The sequence below is a fragment of the Eurosta solidaginis genome, chromosome 3 (genome assembly GCF_040869045.1).
Source record: "Eurosta solidaginis isolate ZX-2024a chromosome 3, ASM4086904v1, whole genome shotgun sequence".
Taxonomy (NCBI): domain Eukaryota; kingdom Metazoa; phylum Arthropoda; class Insecta; order Diptera; family Tephritidae; genus Eurosta; species Eurosta solidaginis.
In genome coordinates, this window is record NC_090321.1 from 81,262,577 (window position 1) to 81,288,069 (window position 25,493).

Sequence of the window (25,493 nt, forward strand, 5' to 3'; positions counted from 1 at the left end):
TTTATCATTTTATGCTGGAACCTGGTACTGGCATATTTCGAGCCTCGGGGAAGTCAATGAGCCTCAGCCCAGGTGTTACATCGTTGAGGCAAAACTTTCCGACTGTAGGACCAAAGTTCCTTTTCTCACCCATCCTGGCGCTAAAGTCGCCCATCAAGATTTTAATATCATGAGGGGGGCATTTATCGTCTCGACGCTCTTCCACAGCCGTGAACAAAAACCTTGGTGGCGGATCATTTTGATTTAAGGATGACTTTATCTCGATTACTTTGTGCAAATTTACATGCTGGGTATAAAAAAATTACAACACGAAGTTTACGCTGCACTATATTTTTAGTACATTTATATTAACAAAATTATTTCATAAATTTACATTCGGCTGCTTTCTGCAAACGTTAAAAACTTTTTTAAACTGTTCAAAGCTTTCTTGAGAAATCAGCGTGAAACCCTTATTCGAATCCTTGTGGCATTGGCATGGGCGGCATTGGTGGCATGCTGTCAGGGCCGGGCATTTGTGGTGAGCGTCGGTGCTGTAAAATGACATTTAAAATATTACTTGCAAATCTGTTCTTTCAGTAAATTAATACCCACCCTGGCTTCGCGTGATTTTTCATTAACTATTTTTGTTAGCGAGCGACGAGCCTGAAATAAGACATAAATAGATACAATAAACACTTTATTAAAAAAAATTGCAAACTACCCTTCCATTGTGCTCAATTTCTTTTGGAACTTCTTGAGGTACATCATCTTGTTGAGCAGAGCGTCGGTACTGAAAAAAAAATTTTTTTTTTATTAGTGTACTGATCATAAAAAATTTAGAAACTTTTCCGAACTAACTCTGCCATTGAGTTCTTTTGGCACCTCCTCAGGAGCTTCATCCTCTGCTGCGCGCCTTGCCTGTAACAGAAAAACTCGATTTAACAAATTTACCACATGCTCAAAAATGCAATAATTCAAAATAAAGATTTAAATGTGATTTCACGTTATCTAACTAGGAATATTATTTGATTTGGATGATTAATTAACATCGAAGGGACCTTAAAAATATTATTACTAGACGCTTTAGTTGATAATATAAATGTGAAGCACAAAGTATGGCCCTGGCTGAAAAATACCCCTAAAAATGTTAACACAAAGTTCGATGGATGACGCAGAGTTGCAATATATGGGCATGAATAATTATGACAGCATATTATTCTCCTTATTGTCATGCATGTCCTGCGCGAAATTTGGGATATAATTATTTGGTTTTGTTATGTGAAAATAATTGGTTATTCTCTATTTCTTAATCTCACTCTCCTTCTCCGTCTCTCTCCCTCCCCCACTACCCCTACCTATCCTTCCCTTCTCACTATCCATTTTACTCACCCTCTCCATCTCCATCTCTATCTACCTCTCCATCTTCCTACTTCTACCTCTACCTTTTCCTTTAGCTCTACCTCTACCCTCACCTCTCAAACCCATCAACTATACGTGGTGATAGAACTTTTAGAAAAAGTATCGATACCCGTGCTCATATAAAATACTCCGAACAAAGTATTGATGGCAGTACTCATACCCTGTAAAAGGTATCGAGTATACTCGATCCAAGTAACTACTTCGGAGCTTTTAACAAAAAGAAGAATCTTTTTTCAAATCCCAGTGCCGAAAGAAGAGGCTTTGAAGAGATTTACAAGGTATAATCGTAACAGCTCTTGCCTGGTCCGTCCTAATGTCATGTTGTTTAAATTTTTTCCCAAACAATTAATATAACTAAAAAATGTTTTTTTTTTAGAAAAAATTTTTTCTAAACGTATTCGCCACTTGACGGTGGTTTTGCGAGCACTCTGTATTTCTCCCATGAAAAGCATCCCAGTGAAAATTCGTCTGACCTGCAGATGCCGTTCAGAATAGGCATACAATATGTAGGTCTCGTCCCCATCCAGAAATTGGATGAGAACCATCAAAATTTCACAGTATAATGAAAAAGCTCTTTTGAATGACAAGTTAAATGTACTGAAATTTTATGGAGTGAGCAGCTTTTCATAATTTTGTTGGAGTGAGTGATTCTAGACAATAAAAACATACTTTTCTTTTACCATCTCATGCAGAAATCGTCTCCAATTCCACCATTATCATAAAGTCAGTTTAAGCTAAGTGCAGAACTTTTATCGCATCGTCGACGATCTCAGGTTATGCTCAAGATGTGGTGTTAATGGACTGTAATTTTTTGATCTTAAAAATGTAGACCAAAGGCACTTGGTAAATTATCGGGGAAAGGTATCGAGGTAAAGTATCGATACTTTATTCAGTAATTTGAAAAAAGCATCGAGTACGGAATACTCGAGTATTTTTGGAAAAGCATCGATACTACTCTCTTCTATCGCTAACAATATATGAAAACATTAGATATCCGCACCCTCATCAATACCTTTCATTTGATACCCATATCGCCAAAACTCGTATAGGGATACACTGGTCCCCGTTTAAGTATGTTTATATCATAGCAACGTTTTAGGATATCTCATTCAATTTATTTTATATAAATGCCCTTATCAACAGATTTAATTTGGTCCCATCAAGATCCAAACAACACAGCAGAATGAAATATAGCTTGGACGTATTTGCAGTCCTAGCAAATAAACAGCTCCAGTAGTTTTAGAGCACAGTCAAGACAATATTTGATTAGATTTATCAGATGGTAACCACCCTACCCAATCGGTATATGGAAACATCGATAGAACCTACGAAGCATATGCATCGCTACTCGAATATAATAATGTGGGAATGTCAGTTTCGTGACTGGAGAATAATACTCCTCTAGTAAATAGTGGACTACCCACTCCATGAAAGTTTTGGTGATTGTATGACAGCATTATCGTGGAGTCACTCTTGCTAAAATTTTTCTTCTCTGTGGCATCTTTTGGAACTACATAAGTTAGGATTTTGCTACATTAAATCCTTAAAAAAATATATTTTTTGTGGACACGAAGTCCGACTTTATTTGTTCACTTTCAAATTAGAACTAACTTTACAATTATTCTTAATTCTACTTTACGGCTAATTCTATATTTGTATGTTTGTCAGGTCACGTTGCACTTGCATGTGCTGGGAATATTTGCCGGGTTTGTTGTAGCAGCGTCATCATATTTTGGTAGAGCGTGTGGTGTCGTTTGCCCATGGGAAACAATCAGGTTAAATGTTCGCATTGTCACTTGATATTGCTGTGATGCAATAATTTTGTTATTGCAACGTTTGTTGTGTTAACTATCCCCCACTCAAGAATGAACGTCCTCGGTCATTAGAAGAAGGGAAGATCATTGAACTTGATGTAGGTCGGGATTTTATTCGTCTGGCTGGGTAAAACCCCTGTAGGAATTTCGGCTTGAGCTGCTTGGCTTTTTCCAATGTATTCAATACTAATTGATTTACGTGTACGGGTGATAATTAATATACCCACCAGCGCTATGATGGTTACGATTGTCAGTGTCCCAATAGAAAATGTTGTCTTTCTCAAAAAATCAATTCGCTTTGTGTTGTTGATGTGTAGCTCTTGCAGAACTTCTAATGATAAAATGTCCATATGACCTTTTTCAGCTGGGGTTAGCTGCAGGACTGAAGGTATGGCTTCAAATGGTTGGGATGCAATATTTCTGTATAACTGATTATTTATTTTTACTGTTGAATTATAAAATTGGATAAGGTGTGTCCCATTAAGTTCTTGTGGTGCCTCGTTAACTTCTATCTGACCATTGAAGTTGTTTAGCAGGATAATGCCTGGTTGTACTTCTTCTACCCCAGATATGTGCTGACCTGACATCGTAGAGCAACTCGAATTCAAACTATTTATTAATCTAGGTATACATTGATCTTCACTTAAGTCTACTAAATTATTTCTATTACATATTGATATTTCATTGTATATTTCGCATGGCTTACGAATGCCGTATGTAATGTTTTTACATTTCAAAATTTCATCGTATTGAATATTTATTGCAATATTATTTTGTTTTTTTACTGGCCTTAATATTATTTTCCTAAAAGTTTCATTACTTGTAAGTGGAATTTTTACCATATAGATAATTATCATTTCTTTACATAAAACATTTCTTTTTGAAAATTCTAACGCTTCTTCTGCGTTGTTAAATGGCATTTCTTCTGCCTTTAATTTTTCTAATGCTACTTTTACTTCCTGTTTGTTAAGTATTACAGTATTAAGGATATTTCCTTTAGCCCATTGTATGGCATATTTTATATTTATTAATTCATCTTTTATTAACCTTATTTTACTTTGCAAATCTACTACAATTTCATCGATTATACTATTATCCTTACTTATTGCATTTAAAATTGAATTTGTCATTATGGTAATATTGCTTAACCTTTTACTAAAAAGTTCATTTATTATCGTTTGTTTATTGTTATTTTCATTTAGGTTCATCAGGTTGTTGTTAATGATTTCTAGGTCATCGTGGTCCGGTGATCCAGCCAGATATTTCCACGCAGTGCCTAGAATATTAATAGCTCTTTCTTTACGTAGTTTCTTTATTGGTTTAAGGGATTCAAGGATTTCGAGGGTTTGGTTTGTTTCATGTTTAAGGATTGGATAAAGAAAACTGTCCTTAGGTAGTCGCTCTGTTAGGTGAGTGTGAATGTCCGTCAAAAGTGCTTCGTACTTATTAAGGTCAATTACGTGAATAAGTCTAAAGGTACCGTCCTGAATTTTGGCGAGTCCATTATTGATGGTCACTAAATAGGAGTGCGTGTAGTCCAAGATTTCTACGTCTCCGTTAATCGGTAGGAGGAGATGAAGTCTGTAAATGTAGGAATTATTAACTTTTAATATTACTTTTATGTACCGTCCTTCCTGATTCAGTTATAATTGTCGTGCTTTTATCTTCTTTTACTATTTCTTTTCTGTATTTTGGGGATATCTTGGATCCTAGTCGTTTGTCAATTTTTACGAATACAATATCTCCTGGCATGTATGTTTTTGTGGGTGTGCGTTTTTTGTTGTGTTGGGTAAGGTCCTTATTCTGTTTTTCCCTGAGTTTTTCTGTAATTTCTCTCCAAGCTTGTTCAAATTGGCTTGGGTCTGTATTAACGTTTCGTCCGAAAAATACTTCAATTGGTCTTCGTCCTGTTGTGGAATGTACTGTATAGTTGTACTCGTAAACTGCTCTGTCCAAAAGTTCGGGGAATGATGAGAAATTTCGTTCAGCTTTTAGGCAACGTATTAATTCTGTAAGGGTGGAATGAAAGCGTTCTATTTGTCCGTTAACCGAACTTTTATATGGAGGAGTTTTGTATATTCGGATGCCGAGGGTGTCCTCGAGCATAAAGTTAATGGATGCGGAATTGAGGCTTGTCTCATTGTCTATGACTATGAGTTCTGGGACGCCAAATTGGAATAAAAGTTCACGCAAGGGCTCTTTCACGTGTTCTATTGCTCTGGATTTTATAATTTTCGTCTGAACATATTTCGAGAATTTATCGATTGCCGTTAGTACTAGGTTCTTTTCTGTTGCGTATATATCGATGTGAATGATGTGTCCTGGGTACTGTGGTAATGGCGTCTTTTTCAATTCGGGGTTATTGGGATGGCGATCGTATTTATTCTCGCTGCATACCAAACAGTTCTTAATTGTATTTTTTATTTTCCTGGACATGGCTGGGAAAAAGTAGTTTTCTAAAATTTGGGTTTTGTTTTCACAATGGTTTCGGTGTGCTCTTCGATGAGTCTTTATGATCATTTCCTCTTGCTCCTGTTCACTTATGATGTCCTGTACTTGTTTTTGGGTGAACCTTATTTTGTAAGATCTAAAATGGATGGGGTAGATTTCTTGGATTTTCCCCATTACTGATTCTTCTGCTTTTATACAGTTTATAACGGATGGATTCAAATATCTTTTAAGGATATTAATGAGTCGGGTAGTATCGTAGTCTGGTTCCTCTACAATGTGTCTATGATAAGTCGGGAAAACTATTTTGAATTGATATGTTGATATCGGGCCTGATTTTAAGAGGATTTGGTTTTTGAATACGTTAATGGGTGTTTCCAAACTGGGTATTAGGTCGTGTGAGGAACTATCGCTGCTGTGACAAGTGGCAGTTGAAAGGCTATTGTTTTCTGTTCTAGGAGGCCTAGAGAGTGCATCGGCAACTACATTGGTTCTTCCTGGTTTATATTGTAGTTCATAGTTATACTCTTCCAGGATGCACTTCCATCTCTTCATCTTGCCATTGTAGTTTTTGTTGCTTAAAGCGAAAGTCAAGGGTTGGTGGTCCGTGAAGATTACCACTTTAGGTGAACCGTATAAATAATTTCTGAAACTATTGACTGCCCAAATTATCGCTAGCATCTCTTTTTCGTTTGCAGCGTATGCTTCTTCGGCTTTTGTTAACGAACGGGATATGTAGGCTATTGGTTTGCCTGATTGTTCGAGAACGGCGCCGATCGCGTAGTTGGAGGCGTCGGTGGTGAGATGAAAGTCCTGAGTAAAGTCAGGATATGCTAAAACTACTTCCTTTGACACAAGTGAATATTTTAATTTGTTGAAGGCGTCTAATGCTGTGCTGTCGAGAGTTATTTGTTTTTTACTGGATGCATTCTTCGAAATGCGTCCCTCCTCCCCTCTTAAAAGCGTGGTCAGGGGTTTCGCTAACTTAGCGTAATCCCTGATAAAGCGGCGGTAGTATCCGGATAGTCCAAGGAAAGATCTTAAATCTTTCAAAGTTTTTGGACATGGGAATTTTTGAATTGCTTCGACCTTTGAAGGGTTGGTTCTGATGCCGTCAGGTGAGATAATGAATCCTAAGAATTCTACTTCTTTTCGAAAGAATTCACATTTATCTAATTGTACCTTCATATTCGCTTCTTGTAGAGTGCGAAATATTTGTTCGATATTTCGGAGGTGGCTTTCTTCATTGTCGCCGAAAACTATAATGTCGTCGATATAGACATAACAGGTTTTACCTATGTAATTCCTTAGAATGTCATCTAAGGCCCTTTGAAATATGGATGGCGCGTTTTTCAGCCCAAAAGGGAGTCGTGTAAACTCATACTTGCCATTGTTGACAGAAAAGGCTGTTTTTTCGATGTCAGATTCCTTTAAAGGTATCTGATGGAATCCGCTTTTTAAGTCCAGTACGGAAAAGTATTTATTATTTCCTAGTTGCGCAATTATTTCGTTAATCTCGGGAATTGGATACCTATCGGCCACAGTTACCTTGTTCAATTTCCTGTAGTCGATTACGAGTCTGTACTTTTTTTTCCCAGAGGCATCTAGTTTTTTTGGGACTACCCATACAGGTGAGTTGTATGGGGAACGCGATGGCCTTATTATGCCATCATTAAGTAAGCTTTGAATTTCATTGGTGACAAATTCTCTCATTCCAACAGGGTATGGGTAATACCTAGTGTATACGGGCGTGTCGGAAGATGTCCTTATTTCGCCTACTACGGTAGTTGTGTAGGTTAGCTTTTCGTTTGGCTCAGTAAATAATTGATCATATTTTTTTACAAGTTGTTGCATATAAAATTTTTGAGAGGGTGTCATATGTTCGGTCCTAACTTCGATTTTGTTTACGGCAGGGGAAAGCAAAATTTTAAATTTGCATTATCTTTTCCGAAAAGATTTATTATTGTGTGGTGGGTGATCTTAATTTGACCCGCTATTGAATTTGCGAAAAAGGGTTTCTCGTTGGGGATGGGCTTCGAAACAAATTGAGGTTGTATATAGTTTTTACTTGAACCGGTGTCAATTAACATTTTAAGGATTTTCCCGTTCCTCGTTCTAAACTCAACGTAGGGTAACGAGGAACTCTTCATCCTAAAAAATTAACATCAATATAATCTGCTTGGTTATAGTCAGGGTGTTCTTGCAGTAAATCTTCGTGCTCTGCATTGGCTACGTATCGCTCGTATTCCTCTTCGGTTGGTGTCCAGTTTTGGTGATAGTGCTGGTCTTCCTGGTAACATTGTTCGTCTTGTGTGGATGTGTCTATGTGAAAATTCCGTTGCTGTTTAAATGGAATTTGTTGCGAAAGGTTTGACGTCCTTTTTTCGGCTGGTTTATTGAAGTTTGGCCTATTCATGTAGTTTAGTGCTCTCGACTGGGTGGAGCGATCGATGTCCATAGGCTCTGGACGAGGTTGCGGCTTCGGTGCCGTTGGTCTAGGTGGTTGGGTTTGGCGATAGTTTTGCCAAGGTTGTTGAGTTTGATGGTTTGGTTGGGTGACTTATTGGTAATATTGGGGCAACTGTTGGTGTCGAGGTTGCATGTGCGGTCCTGGGATATACGCGAGTTGCGGATAGAATGGTTGAGGTTTGTACTGCGGGTTCCTTGGTGGCAGTAAAGGTGTGAAAATGGGATTGGCTTTTCGAGTCGTGCTTGGTTGTGTAAAGGAGTAGCTGCTACGGGCAACTTGGTTTTCGAGTTTGAGACATAAGTGTAGGGCTTGTGGGAGATCCTCGGGCTCTTTCATCCCTAGGAGTCGTGGAAGATCGCCTTTTAAGCCTCTAATAAATGTGTCAAGGGCTTTATGCCTATAAGTCTGTGTAAGGAGCGAGAGTGACTCTTGGCTTATTTCCAGACTTGTTAATTTGTTTAGTATTAAGGACAGGTGAGTGTATACGTTTTGGTAGAATTCTTGAATCGTACAATTTCCTTGCACCAAGGATGTGAGTTGGCATTCGAGAGTGGTAATATCTCTCTTATCCGCATAGTGTAGTGATAAACATCTGGAAATTGCTTTCCAGTCAAGGGGCGTACTATATGATTCTAAGGCAATGTCTGCACTGCCGACAATTTTATTTCTAATAACGGATAGAATGCCAAAATATTTAGGGGTTCCTCTTAGTGAATCGTAAATTTTTAAGACCCTATCGACACTTTTCTTCCAGGAGCTGTATTCGCCTGGGTTTCCGTTGAAATCTCGGATACTGCGTACTATGTCCGGGACTTTGTCAAGATCTGAGAGTTGTCCTTGGAGCTCTGGTCTAATAGTTTCGTCAGTAGCGTTGGTTAAGTCGGCGTTGGGGTTGAGTAGGGCTTGGAATTGTTGTCGTCCTTCGTTCCTAAGTATTCTGGTGACAACTGAAGTAATTAGGGCTTCTAATTCGGTAGTGGAGTTGCTTTGGCTACTTGATGTTTGAGGTAAGGGTTGGGCGGGTTGGGGAGCTTGATTAGCTTGGGGGTTCAGCACACTTGGTCGGATCATTTTATGAGCGTTTATACTTCTTTTAATGGCTATTTGTTGCTATAGTTTATTTCCTAGCTTTTCCTAAATTTTATATTGTGGGTGGTGAACTGCAGATTTTTTTTTGTTTTTTTTTTTTTTTTTTGCACAACCTAGTATTGTAGTTTAGAATTTGATTGTTAAATCCTATCCTATGTCCTACCGTTAGGTTTCTTTCCCTATTTTGAATGTTCTTATACTATTAAATTTTCTCAAAATTTGTTTCTTTTCTAAATTCACTTTTCTTTAAAAATTATCTCACTTAAAAATTGTTTCCTATTAAATTTCCTTTAAATTAATTTTCTTTTCTTACTTTCACTTTTCTTTAAAAAGGTTTCCGCTTAATTCATAGATTTTCCTACAAAATTACTTGTTTTAACTATTTTTATGCTATTAAATTTTCTTTAAACAAATTTCCTTTTCTTATATTCACTTTTCTCTAAAAAATTTTCCACTTAGTTCGTGGATTTTCCTATAAACTTACTTGTTTTAAATATTTTTATATTATTGTATTTCTTTAAATAAATTTTCTTTTCTTATATTCACTTTTCTTTAAAAAATTTTCCACTTAGTTCGTGGATTTTCCTATAAAATTACTTGTTTTAAACATTTTTTAAATATTTTTATATTATTGAATTTCTTTAAATAAATTTTCTTTTCTTATATTCACTTTTCTTTAAAAAATTTTCCACTTAATTCGTGGCTTTTCTAATAAAATTACTTGTTTTAGATATTTTATACTATTCAATTTTCTTTAAATAAATTTTCTTTTCTTATTTTCACTTTTCTTTAAAAATTTTCACTTGATTCACAGGTTTTTCTTAAATTCTAATTTCCTTACGCTATAATCAGGAACATCCTCATCTCCTGGGCAGGCGGCTAATAGCTGTGTATTTCCTTTTTGCTTTCGCTACTGGGGGGCCTCTTTTCCTGCACTTGGTCCTTTATCGGGTTGGCGCGATCGTTCCGGGTTGGCGCTTGTTTTTTTATCGGCCGGTTAAGTACTTTAACTGATTTCCGATCAAACTCACGGTGGCTTGCAGCTGCTTGAGGTGTCTTTGCCACAACGATTTTATTGCGCGTTTTCACCCGATTATTACCGCTCGGGCGCCAGTTAGGATTTTGCTACATTAAATCCTTAAAAAAATATATTTTTTGTGGACACGAAGTCCGACTTTATTTGTTCACTTTCAAATTAGAACTAACTTTACAATTATTCTTAATTCTACTTTACGGCTAATTCTATATTTGTATGTTTGTCAGGTCACGTTGCACTTGCATGTGCTGGGAATATTTGCCGGGTTTGTTGTAGCAGCGTCATCATATTTTGGTAGAGCGTGTGGTGTCGTTTGCCCATGGGAAACAATCAGGTTAAATGTTCGCATTGTCACTTGATATTGCTGTGATGCAATAATTTTGTTATTGCAACGTTTGTTGTGTTAACTCATATATTGATAGCCAAGTGGTCAATTTCACACATCACTTCATCCAAAAGTTTACTAGGGTGCTAATTAGCAAAACAGGGAACTCACTCGAACTGTAGTGTACATCTTAATTATATTCTATGTGTAGCATATATTGTGTAGTGATCTATATTTCAATTGTTAATCAAACAAATAAGGAAGGTTAAGTTTGGGTGTTACCGAACATTACATACTCAGTTGAGAGCTGTGGTGACAACATAAGGGAAAATAACCATGTAGGAAAATGAACGGAGGGAAACCCTGGAATGTGTTTGTATGACATGTGTATCAAATGAAAGGTATTAGAGAGTATTTTATGAGGGAGTGGACCATAGTTATATAGGTGGACGCCATTTAGGGATATCGCCATAAAGGTGGATCAGGGTGTACTCTAGAATTTGTTTGTACGATATGGGTATCAAATGAAAGGTGTTTATGAGTATTTTAAAAGACAGTAATCATTAGGTGAACGCCGCTTCGAGATATCTCCATAAAGGTGGACCAGAGGTGACCCTAGAATTTGTTTGTACAATATGGGTGTCAAAAGAAAGGTGTTAATGAAATGTAGAATTCTATATGTGGACGCATTTTCGAGATATCGCCATAAACGTGGACCAGGGGTGACTCTAGAATGTGTTTGTCCGATATGGGTATCAAATTAAAGGTATTAATGAGGGTTTTAAAAAGGAATGGCCCTTAGTTGTATATGTGAAGGCGTTTTCGAGATATCGACCAAAATGTGGACCAGGGTGATCCAGAACTTCATCTGTCGGGTACCGCTAATTTATTTATATATGTAATACCACGAACAGTATTCCTTCCAAGATTCCAAGGGCTTTTGATTTCGCCCTGCAAAACTTTTTCATTTTCTTCTACTTAATATGGTAGGTGTCACACCCATTTTACCAAGTTTTTTTCTAAAGTTATATTTTGCGTCAACAGACCAATACAATTACCATGTTTCATCCCTTTTTTCGTATTTGGTATATAATTATGGCATTTTTTTCATTTTACGTAATTTTCGATATCGAAAAATTGGGCGTGGTCATAGTCGGATTTCGGCCGTTTTTTACACCAATACGAAGTGAGTTCAGATAAGTACGTGAACTGAGTTTAGTAAAGATATATCGATTTTTGCTCAAGTTATCGTGTTAAAGGCCGAACGGAAGGACAGACGGTCGATTGTGTATAAAAACTGGGCGCGGCTTCAACCGATTTCGCCCTTTTTCATAGAAAACAGTTACCGTCCTTGAATCTAAGCCTCTACCAAATTTCACAAGGATTGGTAAATTTTTGTTCGACTTATGGCATTAAAAGTATCCTAGACAAATTAAATGAAAAAGGGCGGAGCCACGCCCATTTTGAAATTTTCTTTTATTTTTGTATTTTGTTGCACCATATCATTACTGGAGTTGAATGTTGGCATAATTTACTTATATACTGTAAAGATATTAAGTTTTCTTTTAAAATTTGAATTAAAAATTTTTTTTTTTTAAAAAGTGGGCGTGGTCGTTCTCCGATTTTGCTAATTTTTAATAAGCAGACATATAGTAATAAGGGTAACGTTCCTGCCAAATTTCATCATGATATCTTCAACGACTGCCAAATAACAGCTTGCAAAACTTCTAAATTGCCTTCTTTTAAAAGTGGGCGGTGCTACGCCCATTGTCCAAAATTTTACCATTTTTCTATTCTGCGTCACAAGTTCAACTCACCTACCAAGTTTCATCGCTTAATCCGTATTTGGTAATGAATTATCGCACTTTTTCGATTTTTCGAAATTTCCGATATCGAAAAAGTGGGCGTGGTTATTGTCCGATATCGTTCATTTTAAATAGTGATGTGAGATGAGTGCCCAGGAGCCTACATACCAAATTTCATCAAGATACCTCATAATTTACTCAAGTTATCGTGTTAACGGACAGACGGACTGACGGACATGGCTAAATCGAATTTTTTTTCGATACTGATGATTTTGATATATGGAAGTCTATATCTATCTCGATTCCTTTATACCTGTACAACCAACCGTTATCCAATCAAAGTTAATATACTCTGTGAGCTCTGCTCAACTGAGTATAAAAATCAGAATGAACAAGTAAGTAAGGCTAAGTTCGGGAGTAACCGAACATTACATACTCAGCTGAGAGCTTTGGAGACAAAATAAGGGAAAATCACAATTTAGCAAAATTAACCTAGGGTAACCTTGGAATGTGTTTGTATGACATGTGTATCAAATGAAAGGTGTTAATGATTATTTAAAACGTAGTAGGCCTTATTTCAATAGGTGGACGCCTTTTTGAGATATTGCCATAAGGGTGGACCAGGGGTGACTCTAGAATGTGTTTGTACGATATGGGTATAACATTAAAGGTATTAATGAGGGTTTTAAAAGGGAGTGGCCCTTAGTTGTATATGTGAAGGCGTTTTCGAGATATCGACCAAAATGTGGACCAGGGTGACCCAGAACATCATCTGTCGGGTACCGCTAATTTATTTATATATGTAATACGAGGAACAGTATTCTGCCAAGATTCCAAGGGCGTTTGATTTCGCCCTGCAGAACTTTTTTCATTTTCTTCTACTTAATATGATAGGTGCCATACCCATTTGACAAAGTTTTTTCTAAAGTTATATTTTGCGTCAATAAACCAATCGAATTACCATGTTTCATCTCTTTTTTCATATTTTGTATAGAATTATGGCATTTTTTTCATTTTTCTTAATTTTCGATATCGAAAAAGTGGGCGTGGTCATAGTCAGATTTCGGCCATTTTTTATACCAAGATAAAGTGAATTCAGATAAGTACGTGAACTAAGTTTAGTAAAGATAACGAACGACTGTGTATACAAACTAGGCGTGGCTTCAACCGATTTCGCCCATTTTCAGGATTGGTAAATTTTTGTTCGATTTATGACGTTGAAAGTATTCTAGACGAATTAAATGAATAAGGGCGGAGCCAAGCCCATTTTGAAATTTTCTTTTATTTTGGTATTTTTTTGCACCATATCATTTCTGGAGTGAATGTTGGCAAAATTTACGTATATATTGTAAAGATTTTAAATTTTTTGTTAAAATTTACTTAAAAGAATTTTTTTTTTAATTGGGCGTGTTTGTCATCCGATTTTGCTAATAATAGGAGTAACGTGCGTGCCAAATTTCATCATGATATCTTCAACGACTGGCACATTACAGCTTGCAAAAGTTTTAAATTACCTTCTTTTAAAAGTGGGCGGTGTCACGCCCATTGTCAAAATATTTACTAGTTTTCTATTATGCGTCATAAGTACAACGCACCTACTAAGTTTCGTCGCTTTATCCGTCTTTGGTAATGAATTATCGCACTTTTTCGGTTTTTCGAAATTTTCGATATCGAAAAAGTGGGCGTGGTTGTAGTCCGATTTCGTTCATTTTAAATAGCGATCCGAAATGAGCTCCCAGGAACCTACATACCATTTCATCAAGATAAAAAAAAAATAAATGTAAGGCGCGATAACCTCCGAAGAGATATAAGGCCGAGCTTCTCTTCCAATTTGCGTCGTGCTCCTCTTGATTTCCCTACAAATTGGCCGGACGGGACCTACATGTTTTATGCCGACTCCGAACGGCATATGCAAGGCAGATGAGTTTTCACTGAGAGCTTTTCATGGCAGAAATACACTCGGAGCGCTTGCCAGACACTGCCGAGGGGCGACCCCGCTTAGAAAATTTTCTTCTAATTGAAAAACCTTACTTCTAAAATTTTGATGTTGCTTTGCCCGGGGTTTGAACCCAGGGCATACGGTGTGGTAGGCGGAGCACGCTACCATCACACCACGGTGGCCGCCACCGTCATCAAGATACCTCAAAATTCACTCAAGTTATCGTGTGTACAGGCGGACGGACGGACGGACGGACATGGCTAAATTAATTTCTTTTTTCACCCAGATCATTTTGATTTATAGAGGTCTATATCTATCTCGATTAGTTTATGCCGTTACGGATTACCGTTATGCGAACAAAGTTAATATACTCTGTGAGCTCTGCTCTGCTCAGCTGAGTATAAAAATATCGTTGATCTGAACAGACACTAAAATTATTTTTGCGGCATCCTACATATTAGAGATATACGCCGCCGATAAATGTCGCCGCCGCCGCCGATTTTGGTCGTTTTTCGCACGCCGACGCCGAATGTCAAAAATATCGACGCAGCGGCGGCGGCGGCGGCGCCCGGCGCGTTACTATATTTTCTCGTTTAAGACTGTTTAGGCCCTTTATTTTTCATGTCGAAAATTGGTCGGATATGGTCGAATGTGGTATCAGCGGATGCGCATCACTGCACCGCAGTTATAAGAAACAAATTGCGAAATTTAACTCTAACTGTTCAAAAGTTATTTAAAAAACAGGCGTTTTCGATGTCAGCTTAACACGGACTTGGCATCTCCCAATTTACAAAGTTATTAAAACAAAACACTAAAAGAAAAGTTATATATCTAATAAATTTATATGCTCACTTTGCATATTTTTTTCAAAAAACTAATAATGAACAATGAATTCAAATAAAATGACCCAAGGCGAATATGTTTTCAAATTGTCCTCAAGTTGTTAAAAAAACCAAAATACTCAAAAAGTGCCGATTTTTAAAAAAATTTTATATTGCGATTGGCTGAAAGAATAAGTAATCAGTGACGCAAAATCCTTTAGTAGGTTCTAGGGGAATAAACACCCCTTGAAATGATTCTTACCTCATACTTAAGTTGAGGATATATGTAGGTATGTACGTATGAGAAGGGTTTGAAAATCACTTGGGCTTACATTCAAACATCTGTTGTTTATTTGCGAAACTGTAAAAAGCGTCTGAAATGTTAATTTTAATTTTCACACTTCATCCTTCAACACCCAAGTCTCCCGGTTTGACATTTCCTAAAGTTGGCGGCCCTACCCAAAACTAGTCCCTTGGAGTGAATTACATTGATTATACCCTATCAACCACGTTAAAATATCACCTACTCGTTACTTTTACAAATGTGAATAAATAGGCACATATATTTACCAGGTGAGGCTTTGTTCTTCGCAAGAACACTCAAAGTGGTGAAGTAAAAGCTTTCCCAAGACAGTCGAACTAATGACCGTGTGTGCTACTACCCTAACGTAGTGGACAGTCGAACTAGTCTGAAACTGAAGCTACGCGGTCATCCATAATGAGCTCTTATATCATAAACAACAGTTAACATCTTTCAACTTAAAATCGGTCGACTTTCATTCTAAAATATCTTTGTGATTTAACGAAAACTATTGAAATCAGTGTTGTGAACACAAACGTCTGCAAACTTTGGTCTAAATTTTAAAAATTTTAATTATGTAGATGCGCCGAGGATTATACAGTTTTCACCCATGAGTTACGCAATGACATCCACTTAGACTGCTTATGATTTCGATGGCGGCATCCTTGGCCGAACAGTCACTCCCTAACGTTTCAAGGTGTTTCTCTAGTGTAGCTCGGCAGCATAGCGCGACAAAAACATCCGTTAGAAAGTCTTCGGAGCTACACCTAGAGCTTCTAGGAAAGTGACGTCGAGGAAGGTATGAGTTCGAAGTCGCAGCCTTTGGCTTCTGTGCTAGCATATGGTGTGAGGGTCAGGAGGCGTGGTAGCGTCTGGTGGTCGGGATTGCTGCTGTTCCCACATAGGGAACTGTAGTTCTTAAAAACAGCCGAAAAAATTGGGGGCGGCCTGTGCGTCAAGAGTCATGAGTATTAATGGACAATTAATAGCAACCGTAAGCCGCCAAGGGGCCACAAATAATTTAAAGAAATTGTGTTCGCGACGATTATTAGGAGATAACCCTAGGTGAAACTACGAGTTGAACAACATATACAGACAAAAGTGTGACGATTTTATGTATTTCTTTTCAGCAGACGCAGCAGTACCAATTCCAAAGACCGGGGTTAGGTTCGAAGCTTCTCCGGAGCAAGTGAACGAGGGACAATCCCTCCGAAAGGACCTACTCCTGAAAATTTTTGAACGATCTGCGAGATTTTGAGGCAAAAACCCCGGATCTTTCCGAAATGGCCAAAACGTCGATTTCCTTAAATACATACAAACAAAACCTTTCTCACAATTTTTTTTTTTAAATAGAATAATTAAGCTTTTTAAAGTAAGAGCACCGGCGTATGCCGGCGCGCCGACCACGCCGCCGCCGCCGATAAAGTGATCGGCGTAAACCTCTACTACATATGTTATAAGCAGATATACGTTAATGAAAAGCCCGATAAGTTGGTAAAGAACGGTACCGCGCTCGATGATGGTAGACGAGCTAGTCCTCATGGGAAAGTTTAATAATTGGCAGGAGTTGCATATGCGTGATGCAAAATTTTAAATTTCTTGTGCAATTTCTACGACATAACCAATTGTGAGCGTTCTAACCGAGAGTTATATTCTTATAACTTAATTGGTTAGCTCAGCCCGACCTGTTCTACACTAGGAAACCGGAACATTGTCCTCCCTTCATTCTTCATCTTTCTGTTCCTCCCCCTCTCGTCGTGCATCTGAACAATCTATCAGCATTTGTTTAAAAATCATTGAAATTTTACTTTTGTTGGCTGAAAGTTTATTCCATTTATGAGTGGGAAGAGTTTTTGGAAACAAATTCTTCCGAAATCGAACATTTATCAATAAAATAAGAATTCAGAAAAGAGTGTTCTTAAAAAAATTGTGATATAAGTAGTTCAAGGTTCAGCAGTTAGCAAATGTTATCAAAGTCATCGACAACTTTTTGTTTATGGAAAATTACCCGCTTTTGATGTTCAATTTCCTGCGGCACCTCCTTCGGTGGTTCATCTGCTGCATAACGTCTTACCTTAAAAAAAAAAAAGAAATAAATATGAAAATGTGATTAATAATTCTCAACTTAGATATTTTTTAATTGAAATAGGGGAAACATTCTCAAAATATGCACACGGAGAAATTGGACATGACTCACTTGAGCGGTCTTATCAGGGTCGTTAGAAACTGTTCCGCTGGGAGCAGGACAAGCCAGTCGTGAAGTGTATATATTGTGTCTCAGATACCCAGACTTTTATTTAATTTATGTATTATAAATATCCTTCAGCATTGCCGAAGGACGACCCGCTCAGAAAAATTGTCTTCTAATTAAAAAAAGTTGTTTCTAAAATTTTTATGTTGCTTTGCCCGGGGTGTGAACACAGGATCTTCGGTGTGTTAGGCGCAGCACGCTACCATCACACCACGAAGGCCACCAGATGTTGCGTTTGGAAATTTAAAGGAAATTCGGACATAGCAATTTAAGTTAATCTCGCCTTGCCTATTCACATAAAAAATTTCCCGAAACCCTGTTATTTGTTGTGTTATTTGTTAAATTGCAGTTTTTAACTGTGAAAATTGTTGGAGAAGTACCAACAAATGGGAAAAATAATTTCATTTGCAAAGTAAGAAAGCACCCTTATCTGAAGAAAATGTCAAATTCTTCTTGTTTTGCTTTGCTTGCAACAAAAATTTTAAGCTGGTTACTTTTTCATATGAGATGGCGCCAGTGTAGCTCGATTTGCCGTTCTCCATAAAAGTACGTGCATTCTACTAACCATGCATAAGATTGCGTTAAATGCATCTATATCAAAAAACTGCTTATGTGACGGGGCTTTAATTTGTTGCTATTCCTTTTATACACAATTATAAAGTACATAAACTTACGGTCAACAAAAATGCCGACGAAAATTATTTCCCTCTTACAGTATTTCTGCCGTCACTACATAACTAAAGCTACGCAAAGAACGTTTTTGGTTCTTGTGGTCAATATGGCAATGTGCATTGCAATATATCATCCTTTATGAGATTTTGTATAAGCTATATAAAATCGGAGACTATATACGGTCATTTTGAAAGCGGGTGATAACGAAAGGCAACTGAATGCGATGATAGGAATATCATCAAGATCACTCTTCTGAATACATTTAAAACTGCTGCAGAAATTGCCATTGAGCTAAAGGATAGTATATACATGAAAATTAGAATCGCAACGGTACAGCGGCTCTTGAGGAAATTTGTGGTAAGAAGCTGGTTTTATTCTAGCCAGGGACCATCTCATTGTTTTACCTCAAGTGACGGAGGTTCAACAATATTATAGTTTTCATGTTTATACTAACCTCAATTCCGCGGATGTTTCTCGAACGGTTTTAAATGTATTCAGAAGAGCTATCGTGACGATATCAACGCATTCAGTGGCCTTTCGTGGTTGTCCACTTTGATAATGAGTGAATATAGTCACGTATTCAATATATTTCGTCCTGAATCTCCTTAGGGATAATTCATTATAATGTTCTCTGCCGACGCTTTCCATATTTTGCGTGATTTGTTTTGTTAGACAAATATGTAAATTTTTTTTTCAAGGATAAAACTATTACTTATCTGAAATATAGTTGATTTTACGAAAATTGCTAGGGAATTTCTAACTTTCTCGCCTTAAGATACCATATAATGAGTTAAGGATTTATTGATATTAACCCCAATAACTAAAAGGTTCCGTTACGCAGCTGTAGTGACTGTAGAAACGCCGTAACTGGGAAACAATTTCCTTCGGTTTTCTTTTTTTTTGACCGTAAGGGTATATACTATATGTTTTTAAACTAAATTGCGTGGATAATTTAATGCTTGTTTAACGGAACTTTATCAGTAACCATCGCGGTGTGCAAATTTTGTAATTTTTCTCTAATATCAATAACAAAAAAAAAAATAAAAAATAAAAATTTGAAAAACAAACAAGTAAGGAAGGCTAAGTTCGGGTGCAACCGAACATTACATACTCAGTTGAGAGCTATGGAGACAAAATAAGGGAAATCACCATGTAGGAAAATGGACCTAGGGTAACCCTGGAATGTGGTTGTATGACATGTGTATCAAATGGAAGGTATTAAAGAGTATTTTAAGAGAGAGTAGGCCATAGTTCTATTGATGGACGCCATTTAGGGATATCGCCATAAAGGTGGACCAGGGCTGACTCTAGAATTTGTTTGTACGATATGGGTATCAAATGAAAGGTGTTACTGAGCATTTTAAGAGGGAGTGGGCCTTAGGTCTATCGGTGGACGCCTTTTCGAGATATCGCCATTAAGGTGGACTAGGGGTGACTCTAGAATGTGTTTGTACGATATGGGTATCAAATGAAAGGTGGTAATGAGTATTTTAAAAGGGAATGGGCTTTAGTTCTATAGGTGAACGCCTTTTCGAGAAATCGCCATAAAGGTGGACCAGGGGTGACTCTAGAATATGTTTGTACGATATGGGTATCGAATGAAAGCTGTTAATGAGTATTTTGAAAAAGAGTGATCATTAGTTCCATAGGTCGACGCCGTTTCGAGATATCGCCATATCAAACGAAAGGTGTTACTAAGCATTTTAAGAGGGAGTGGGCATGAGGTCTATAGGTGGACGCCTTTTCGAGATATCGTCATTAGGGTGGGCAGGGGTGACTCTAGAATGTGTTTGTACGATATGGGTATCAAACGAAAGGTGTTACTGAGCATTTTAAGAGGGAGTGGGCATTAGGTCTATAGGTGGACGCCTTTTCGAGAAATCGCCATTAGGGTGGGCCAGGGGTGACTCTAGAATGTTTGTACGATATGGGTATCAAACGAAAGGTGTTACTGAGCATTTTAAGAGGGAGTGGGCATTAGGTCTATAGGTGGACGCCTTTTCGAGATATCGCCATTAGGGTGGCCCAGAGGTGACTCTAAAATGTGTTTGTACGATATGGGTATCAAATGAAAGGTGGTAATGAGTATTTTAAAAGGGAGTAATCCTTAGTTCAATAGGTGGTCGCCTTTTCGAGATATCGCCATAAAGGTGGACCAAGGGTGACTCTAAAATGTTTGTACGATATGGGTATCAAACGAAAGGTGTTACTGAGCATTTCAAGAGAGAGTGGGCATTAGGTCTATAGGTGGACGCCTTTTCGAGATATCGCCATTAAGGTGGGCCAGGGGTGACTCTAGAATGTTTGTACGATATGGGTATGAAACGAAAGGTGTTACTGAGCATTTTAAGAGGGAGTGGACATTAGGTCTATAGGTGGACGCCTTTTCGAGATATCGCCATTAGGGTGGGCCAGGGGTGACTCTAGAATGTTTGTACGATATGGGTATCAAACGAAAGGTGTTACTGAGCATTTTAAGAGGGAGTGGACATTAGGTCTATAGGTGGACGCCTTTTCGAGATACCGCCATTAGGGTGGGCCAGGGGTGACTCTAGAATGTTTGTACGATATGGGTATCAAACGAAAGGTGTTACTGAGCATTTTAATAGGGAGTGGGCATTAGGTCTATAGGTGGACGCCTTTTCGAGATATCGCTATTAGGGTGGGCCAGGGGTGACTCTAGAATGTTTGTACGATATGGGTATCAAACGAAAGGTGTTACTGAGCATTTTAATAGGGGGTGGGCATTAGGTCTATAGGTGGACGCCTTTTTGAGATATCGCCATTAGGGTGGGCCAGGGGTGACTCTAGAATGTGTTTGTACGATATGGATATCAAATTAAAGGTATTAATGAGGGTTTTAAAAGCGAGTGGCCCTTAGATGTATATGTGAAGGCGTTCTCGGGATATCGACCAAAATGTGGACCAGGTGATCCAGAAAATCATCTGTCGGGTACTGCTAATTTATTTATATATGGAATACCACTAACAGTATTCCTGCCAAGATTCCAAGGGCTGTTGATTTCGCCTTGTAAAACTTTTTCATTTTCTTCTACTTAATATGGTAGGTGTCACACCCATTTTACAAAGTTTTTTCCAAAGTTATATTTTGCGTCAATAAACCAATCCAGTTACAATGTTTCATCCCTTTTTTCGTACTTGGTATAGAATTATGGCATTTTTTTATTTTTCGTAATTTTCGATATCGATAAAGTGGGCGTGGTTATGGTCGGATTTCGGCCATTTTTTATATCGAGATAAAGTGAGTTCAGATAAGTACGTGTGCTAAGTTTAGTAAAGATATATCGATTTTTGCTCAAGTTATTGTGTTAACGGCCGAGCGGAAGGACAGACGGTGGACTGTGTATAAAAACTGGGCGTGGCTTCAACCGATTTCGCCCTTTTTCACAGAAAACAGTTACCGTCCTAGGAGCCAAGCCTCTACCAAATTTCACAAGGATTGGTTAATTTTTGTTCGACTGAGTTACTGAGCATTTTAAGAGGGAGTGGACATTAGGTCTATAGGTGGACGCCTTTTCGAGATACCGCCATTAGGGTGGGCCAGGGGTGACTCTAGAATGTTTGTACGATATGGGTATCAAACGAAAGGTGTTACTGAGCATTTTAATAGGGAGTGGGCATTAGGTCTATAGGTGGACGCCTTTTCGAGATATCGCTTTAGGGTGGGCCAGGGGTGACTCTAGAATGTTTGTACGATATGGGTATCAAACGAAAGGTGTTACTGAGCATTTTAATAGGGGGTGGGCATTAGGTCTATAGGTGGACGCCTTTTTGAGATATCGCCATTAGGGTGGGCCAGGTGTGACTCTAGAATGTGTTTGTACGATATGGATATCAAATTAAAGGTATTAATGAGGGTTTTAAAAGCGAGTGGCCCTTAGATGTATATGTGAAGGCGTTCTCGGGATATCGACCAAAATGTGGACCAGGTGATCCAGAAAATCATCTGTCGGGTACTGCTAATTTATTTATATATGGAATACCACTAACAGTATTCCTGCCAAGATTCCAAGGGCTGTTGATTTCGCCTTGTAAAACTTTTTCATTTTCTTCTACTTAATATGGTAGGTGTCACACCCATTTTACAAAGTTTTTTCCAAAGTTATATTTTGCGTCAATAAACCAATCCAGTTACAATGTTTCATCCCTTTTTTCGTATTTGGTATAGAATTATGGCATTTTTTTATTTTTCGTAATTTTCGATATCGATAAAGTGGGCGTGGTTATGGTCGGATTTCGGCCATTTTTTATATCGAGATAAAGTGAGTTCAGATAAGTACGTGTGCTAAGTTTAGTAAAGATATATCGATTTTTGCTCAAGTTATTGTGTTAACGGCCGAGCGGAAGGACAGACGGTGGACTGTGTATAAAAACTGGGCGTGGCTTCAACCGATTTCGCCCTTTTTCACAGAAAACAGTTACCGTCCTAGGAGCCAAGCCTCTACCAAATTTCACAAGGATTGGTTAATTTTTGTTCGACTTATGGCATTAAAAGCATCCTAGACAAATTAAATGAAAAAGGGCGGAGCCACGCCCATTTTGAAATTTTCTTTTATTTTTGTAATTTGTTGCACCACATCATTACTGGAGTTGAATGTTGGCATAATTTACTTATATGCTGTAAAGATATTAACTCTTCTTTTAAAATTTGAATTTAAAAAAAATTTTTTTTAAAAAGTGGGCGTGGTCGGTCTCCGATTTTGCTAATTTTTATTAAGCAGACATAAAGTAATAAGGGTAATGTTCCTGCCAAATTTCATCATGATATCTTTAACGACTGCCAAATTACAGCTTGCAAAACTTCTAAATTACCTTCATTTAAAAGTGGGCGGTGCCACGCCCAATGGCCAAAATTTTACTAGTTTTCTATTCTGCGTCATAAGCTCAACTCATCTACCAAGTTTCATCGCTTAATGCGTATTTGGTAATGAATTATCGCACTTTTTTGATTTTTCGAAATTTTCGATATCGAAAAATTGGGCGTGGTTATTGTCCGATATCGTTCATTTTAAATAGCGATCTGAGATGAGTGCCCAGGAACATATATACCAAATTTCATGAAGATACCTCAAAATTTACTCAAGTTATCGTGTTAACGGACAGACGGACGGACGGACGGACGACTGTGTATAAAAACTGGGCGTGGCATCAACCGATTTAGCCCATTTTCACAGAAAACAGTGAACGTCGTAAAATCTACTCCCCTACCAAATTTCAAAAGGATTGGTTAATTTTCGTTCGACTTATGGCGTTAAAAGTATCCTAGACCAATTAAATGAAAAAGGGCGGAGCCACGCCCATTTTGAAATTTTCTTTTATTTTTGTATTTTGTTGCACCATATCATTACTGGAGTTGAATGTTGACAGAATTTACTTATATACTGTAAAGATATTAAATTTTTTGTAAAAATTTTACTTTAAAAAAAATTTTTTTTAAAAGTGGGCGTGGTCCTTCCCCGATTTTGCTAATTTTTATTAAGCGTACATATAGTAATAGTAGTAACGTTCCTGACAAATTTCATCATGATATCTTCAACGACTGCCAAATTACACCTTGCAAAAGTTTTAAATTACCTTCTTTTAAAAGTGGGCGGTGCCACGCCCATTGTCCAAAATTTTACTAATTTTCTATTCTGCGTCATAAATTCAACTCATCTACCAAGTTTCGTCGCTTTATCGGTCTTTTGTAATGAATTATCGCACTTTTTCGGTTTTTCGAAATTTTCGATATCGAAAAAGTGGGCGTGGTTATAGTCCGATATCGTTCATTTTAAATAGCGATCTGAGATGAGTGCTCAGGAACCTACATACCAAATTTCATCAAGATACCTCAAAATTTACTCAAGTTATCGTGTTAACGGACGGACGGACGGACGGACGGACGGACGGACGGACATGGCTCAATCAAATTTTTTTTCGATCCTGATTATTTTGATATATGGAAGTCTATATCTATCTCGATTCCTTTATATATGTACAACCAACCGTTATCCAATCAAACTTAATATACTCTGTGAGCTCTGCTCAACTGAGTATAAAAATACTTTGGTAATAGTCTAGTTGAGGGGTGGACTGCTAATACGCTACCTAAAATATCGAGAGAGGTGACAAACGACGCGTATTAATCTAGAGAACAATAATCCGATGGCGGCAAAGAAAAGTTTTATCTCTGTCCGGATATATTTGCATTCGAAGTTGGCGATTTCCATGTGGTTGTTGTTGTGTTTGTACCCCCAAAAAAAATTGTGCATGACCTTGGCGGTAGCCACGGTTATACCACACACCCGGACTTGGCATGGCGTAGCCCAGGGTTATTTTTTATAATCGCGGCCGAAGGCCGCCAACGCAGAAAGGTGTTCTGCGCAAAAATACTATGGATCCGACCCCCCGTTTCGGAGGTACCCGCGGGTCTTTTTTCGGTTTTTCGTTAATATCTTTTGAACGCGTTAAATTTTTATTTTCCGCTTTCGGAGTATTAATACTGATGTCAAGACGCGTCGTTTGACACCCCTCTCGATATTTTTGGTAGCGTATTAGCAGTCGACCCCTCAACTAGACTATTACCAGTACTTTTAATAAATAATTTTCAATCACATGTAAACTCACTCTTGAATTAAATTCTTTCGGTACCTCCTCCGGCACTTCATCCTGTTGAAAGCCACGAGCACCACCACGCATGGAATATCCTTCAACGCTCAAAAGAGCGATAAAGGAAATTAAAGCGATTGCAATGAAAAAATTTGCGAATGGCTGCATTGTTGTGCAATATTGCTGTTGGAGATAAAATGTAAGAAATAAATGAACTGCTTTTGTTTAAATTGATATAAGTGCACTTTTGAAAAAAAAAACACTTTAAGTGAAAACATGTTTGCAACACAACAATCTATTAATATTAAAAAAAAAAAATTGATTTTCCAAAATTAATTTATGCTCTTTTTTTGAAAACTCGTCACAAATATAAAAAAATAACACATTAAGCAAGTAGTGTAAAATAAGGAAATATTAAAAACTCATATTCTTACTATTTATATTACACGAATAATTTTGGCGTCACAAATGTTGATTGACAAAGACAAAAGTTTAGAGCTTTTACAATGTTGTTT

At 37.6% G+C, this 25,493-nt stretch overlaps 1 protein-coding gene across 1 annotated transcript; it reads right to left on the bottom strand.

Annotated features, from left to right (window-relative positions):
- Nucleotides 1-317: 317 nt before the first annotated feature.
- On the bottom strand, nt 318-25,493 carry LOC137246489 (uncharacterized). Its single transcript, XM_067777589.1, has 7 exons — nt 25,413-25,493; nt 24,997-25,161; nt 17,455-17,520; nt 838-897; nt 701-769; nt 592-642; nt 318-530 (listed from the first exon to the last, which is right to left on the bottom strand). The coding sequence occupies exons 2-7, from the start codon at nt 25,144-25,146 to the stop codon at nt 450-452; spliced, it is 477 nt and encodes a 158-aa protein (XP_067633690.1). The 5' UTR covers nt 25,147-25,161; nt 25,413-25,493; the 3' UTR covers nt 318-449.

Excerpts from the sequence above, each read along its gene's own strand:
- LOC137246489 (XM_067777589.1), bottom strand. The coding sequence starts at position 25,146 with ATGCAGCCATTCGCAAATTTTTTCATTGCAATCGCTTTAATTTCCTTT. Across the intron at positions 898-17,454 it reads AAATTGAACATCAAAAGCGG|GCAAGGCGCGCAGCAGAGGA; the intron begins GTAATTTTCCAT and ends TTTCTGTTACAG. Across the intron at positions 531-591 it reads AAAAATCACGCGAAGCCAGG|CACCGACGCTCACCACAAAT; the intron begins GTGGGTATTAAT and ends GTCATTTTACAG.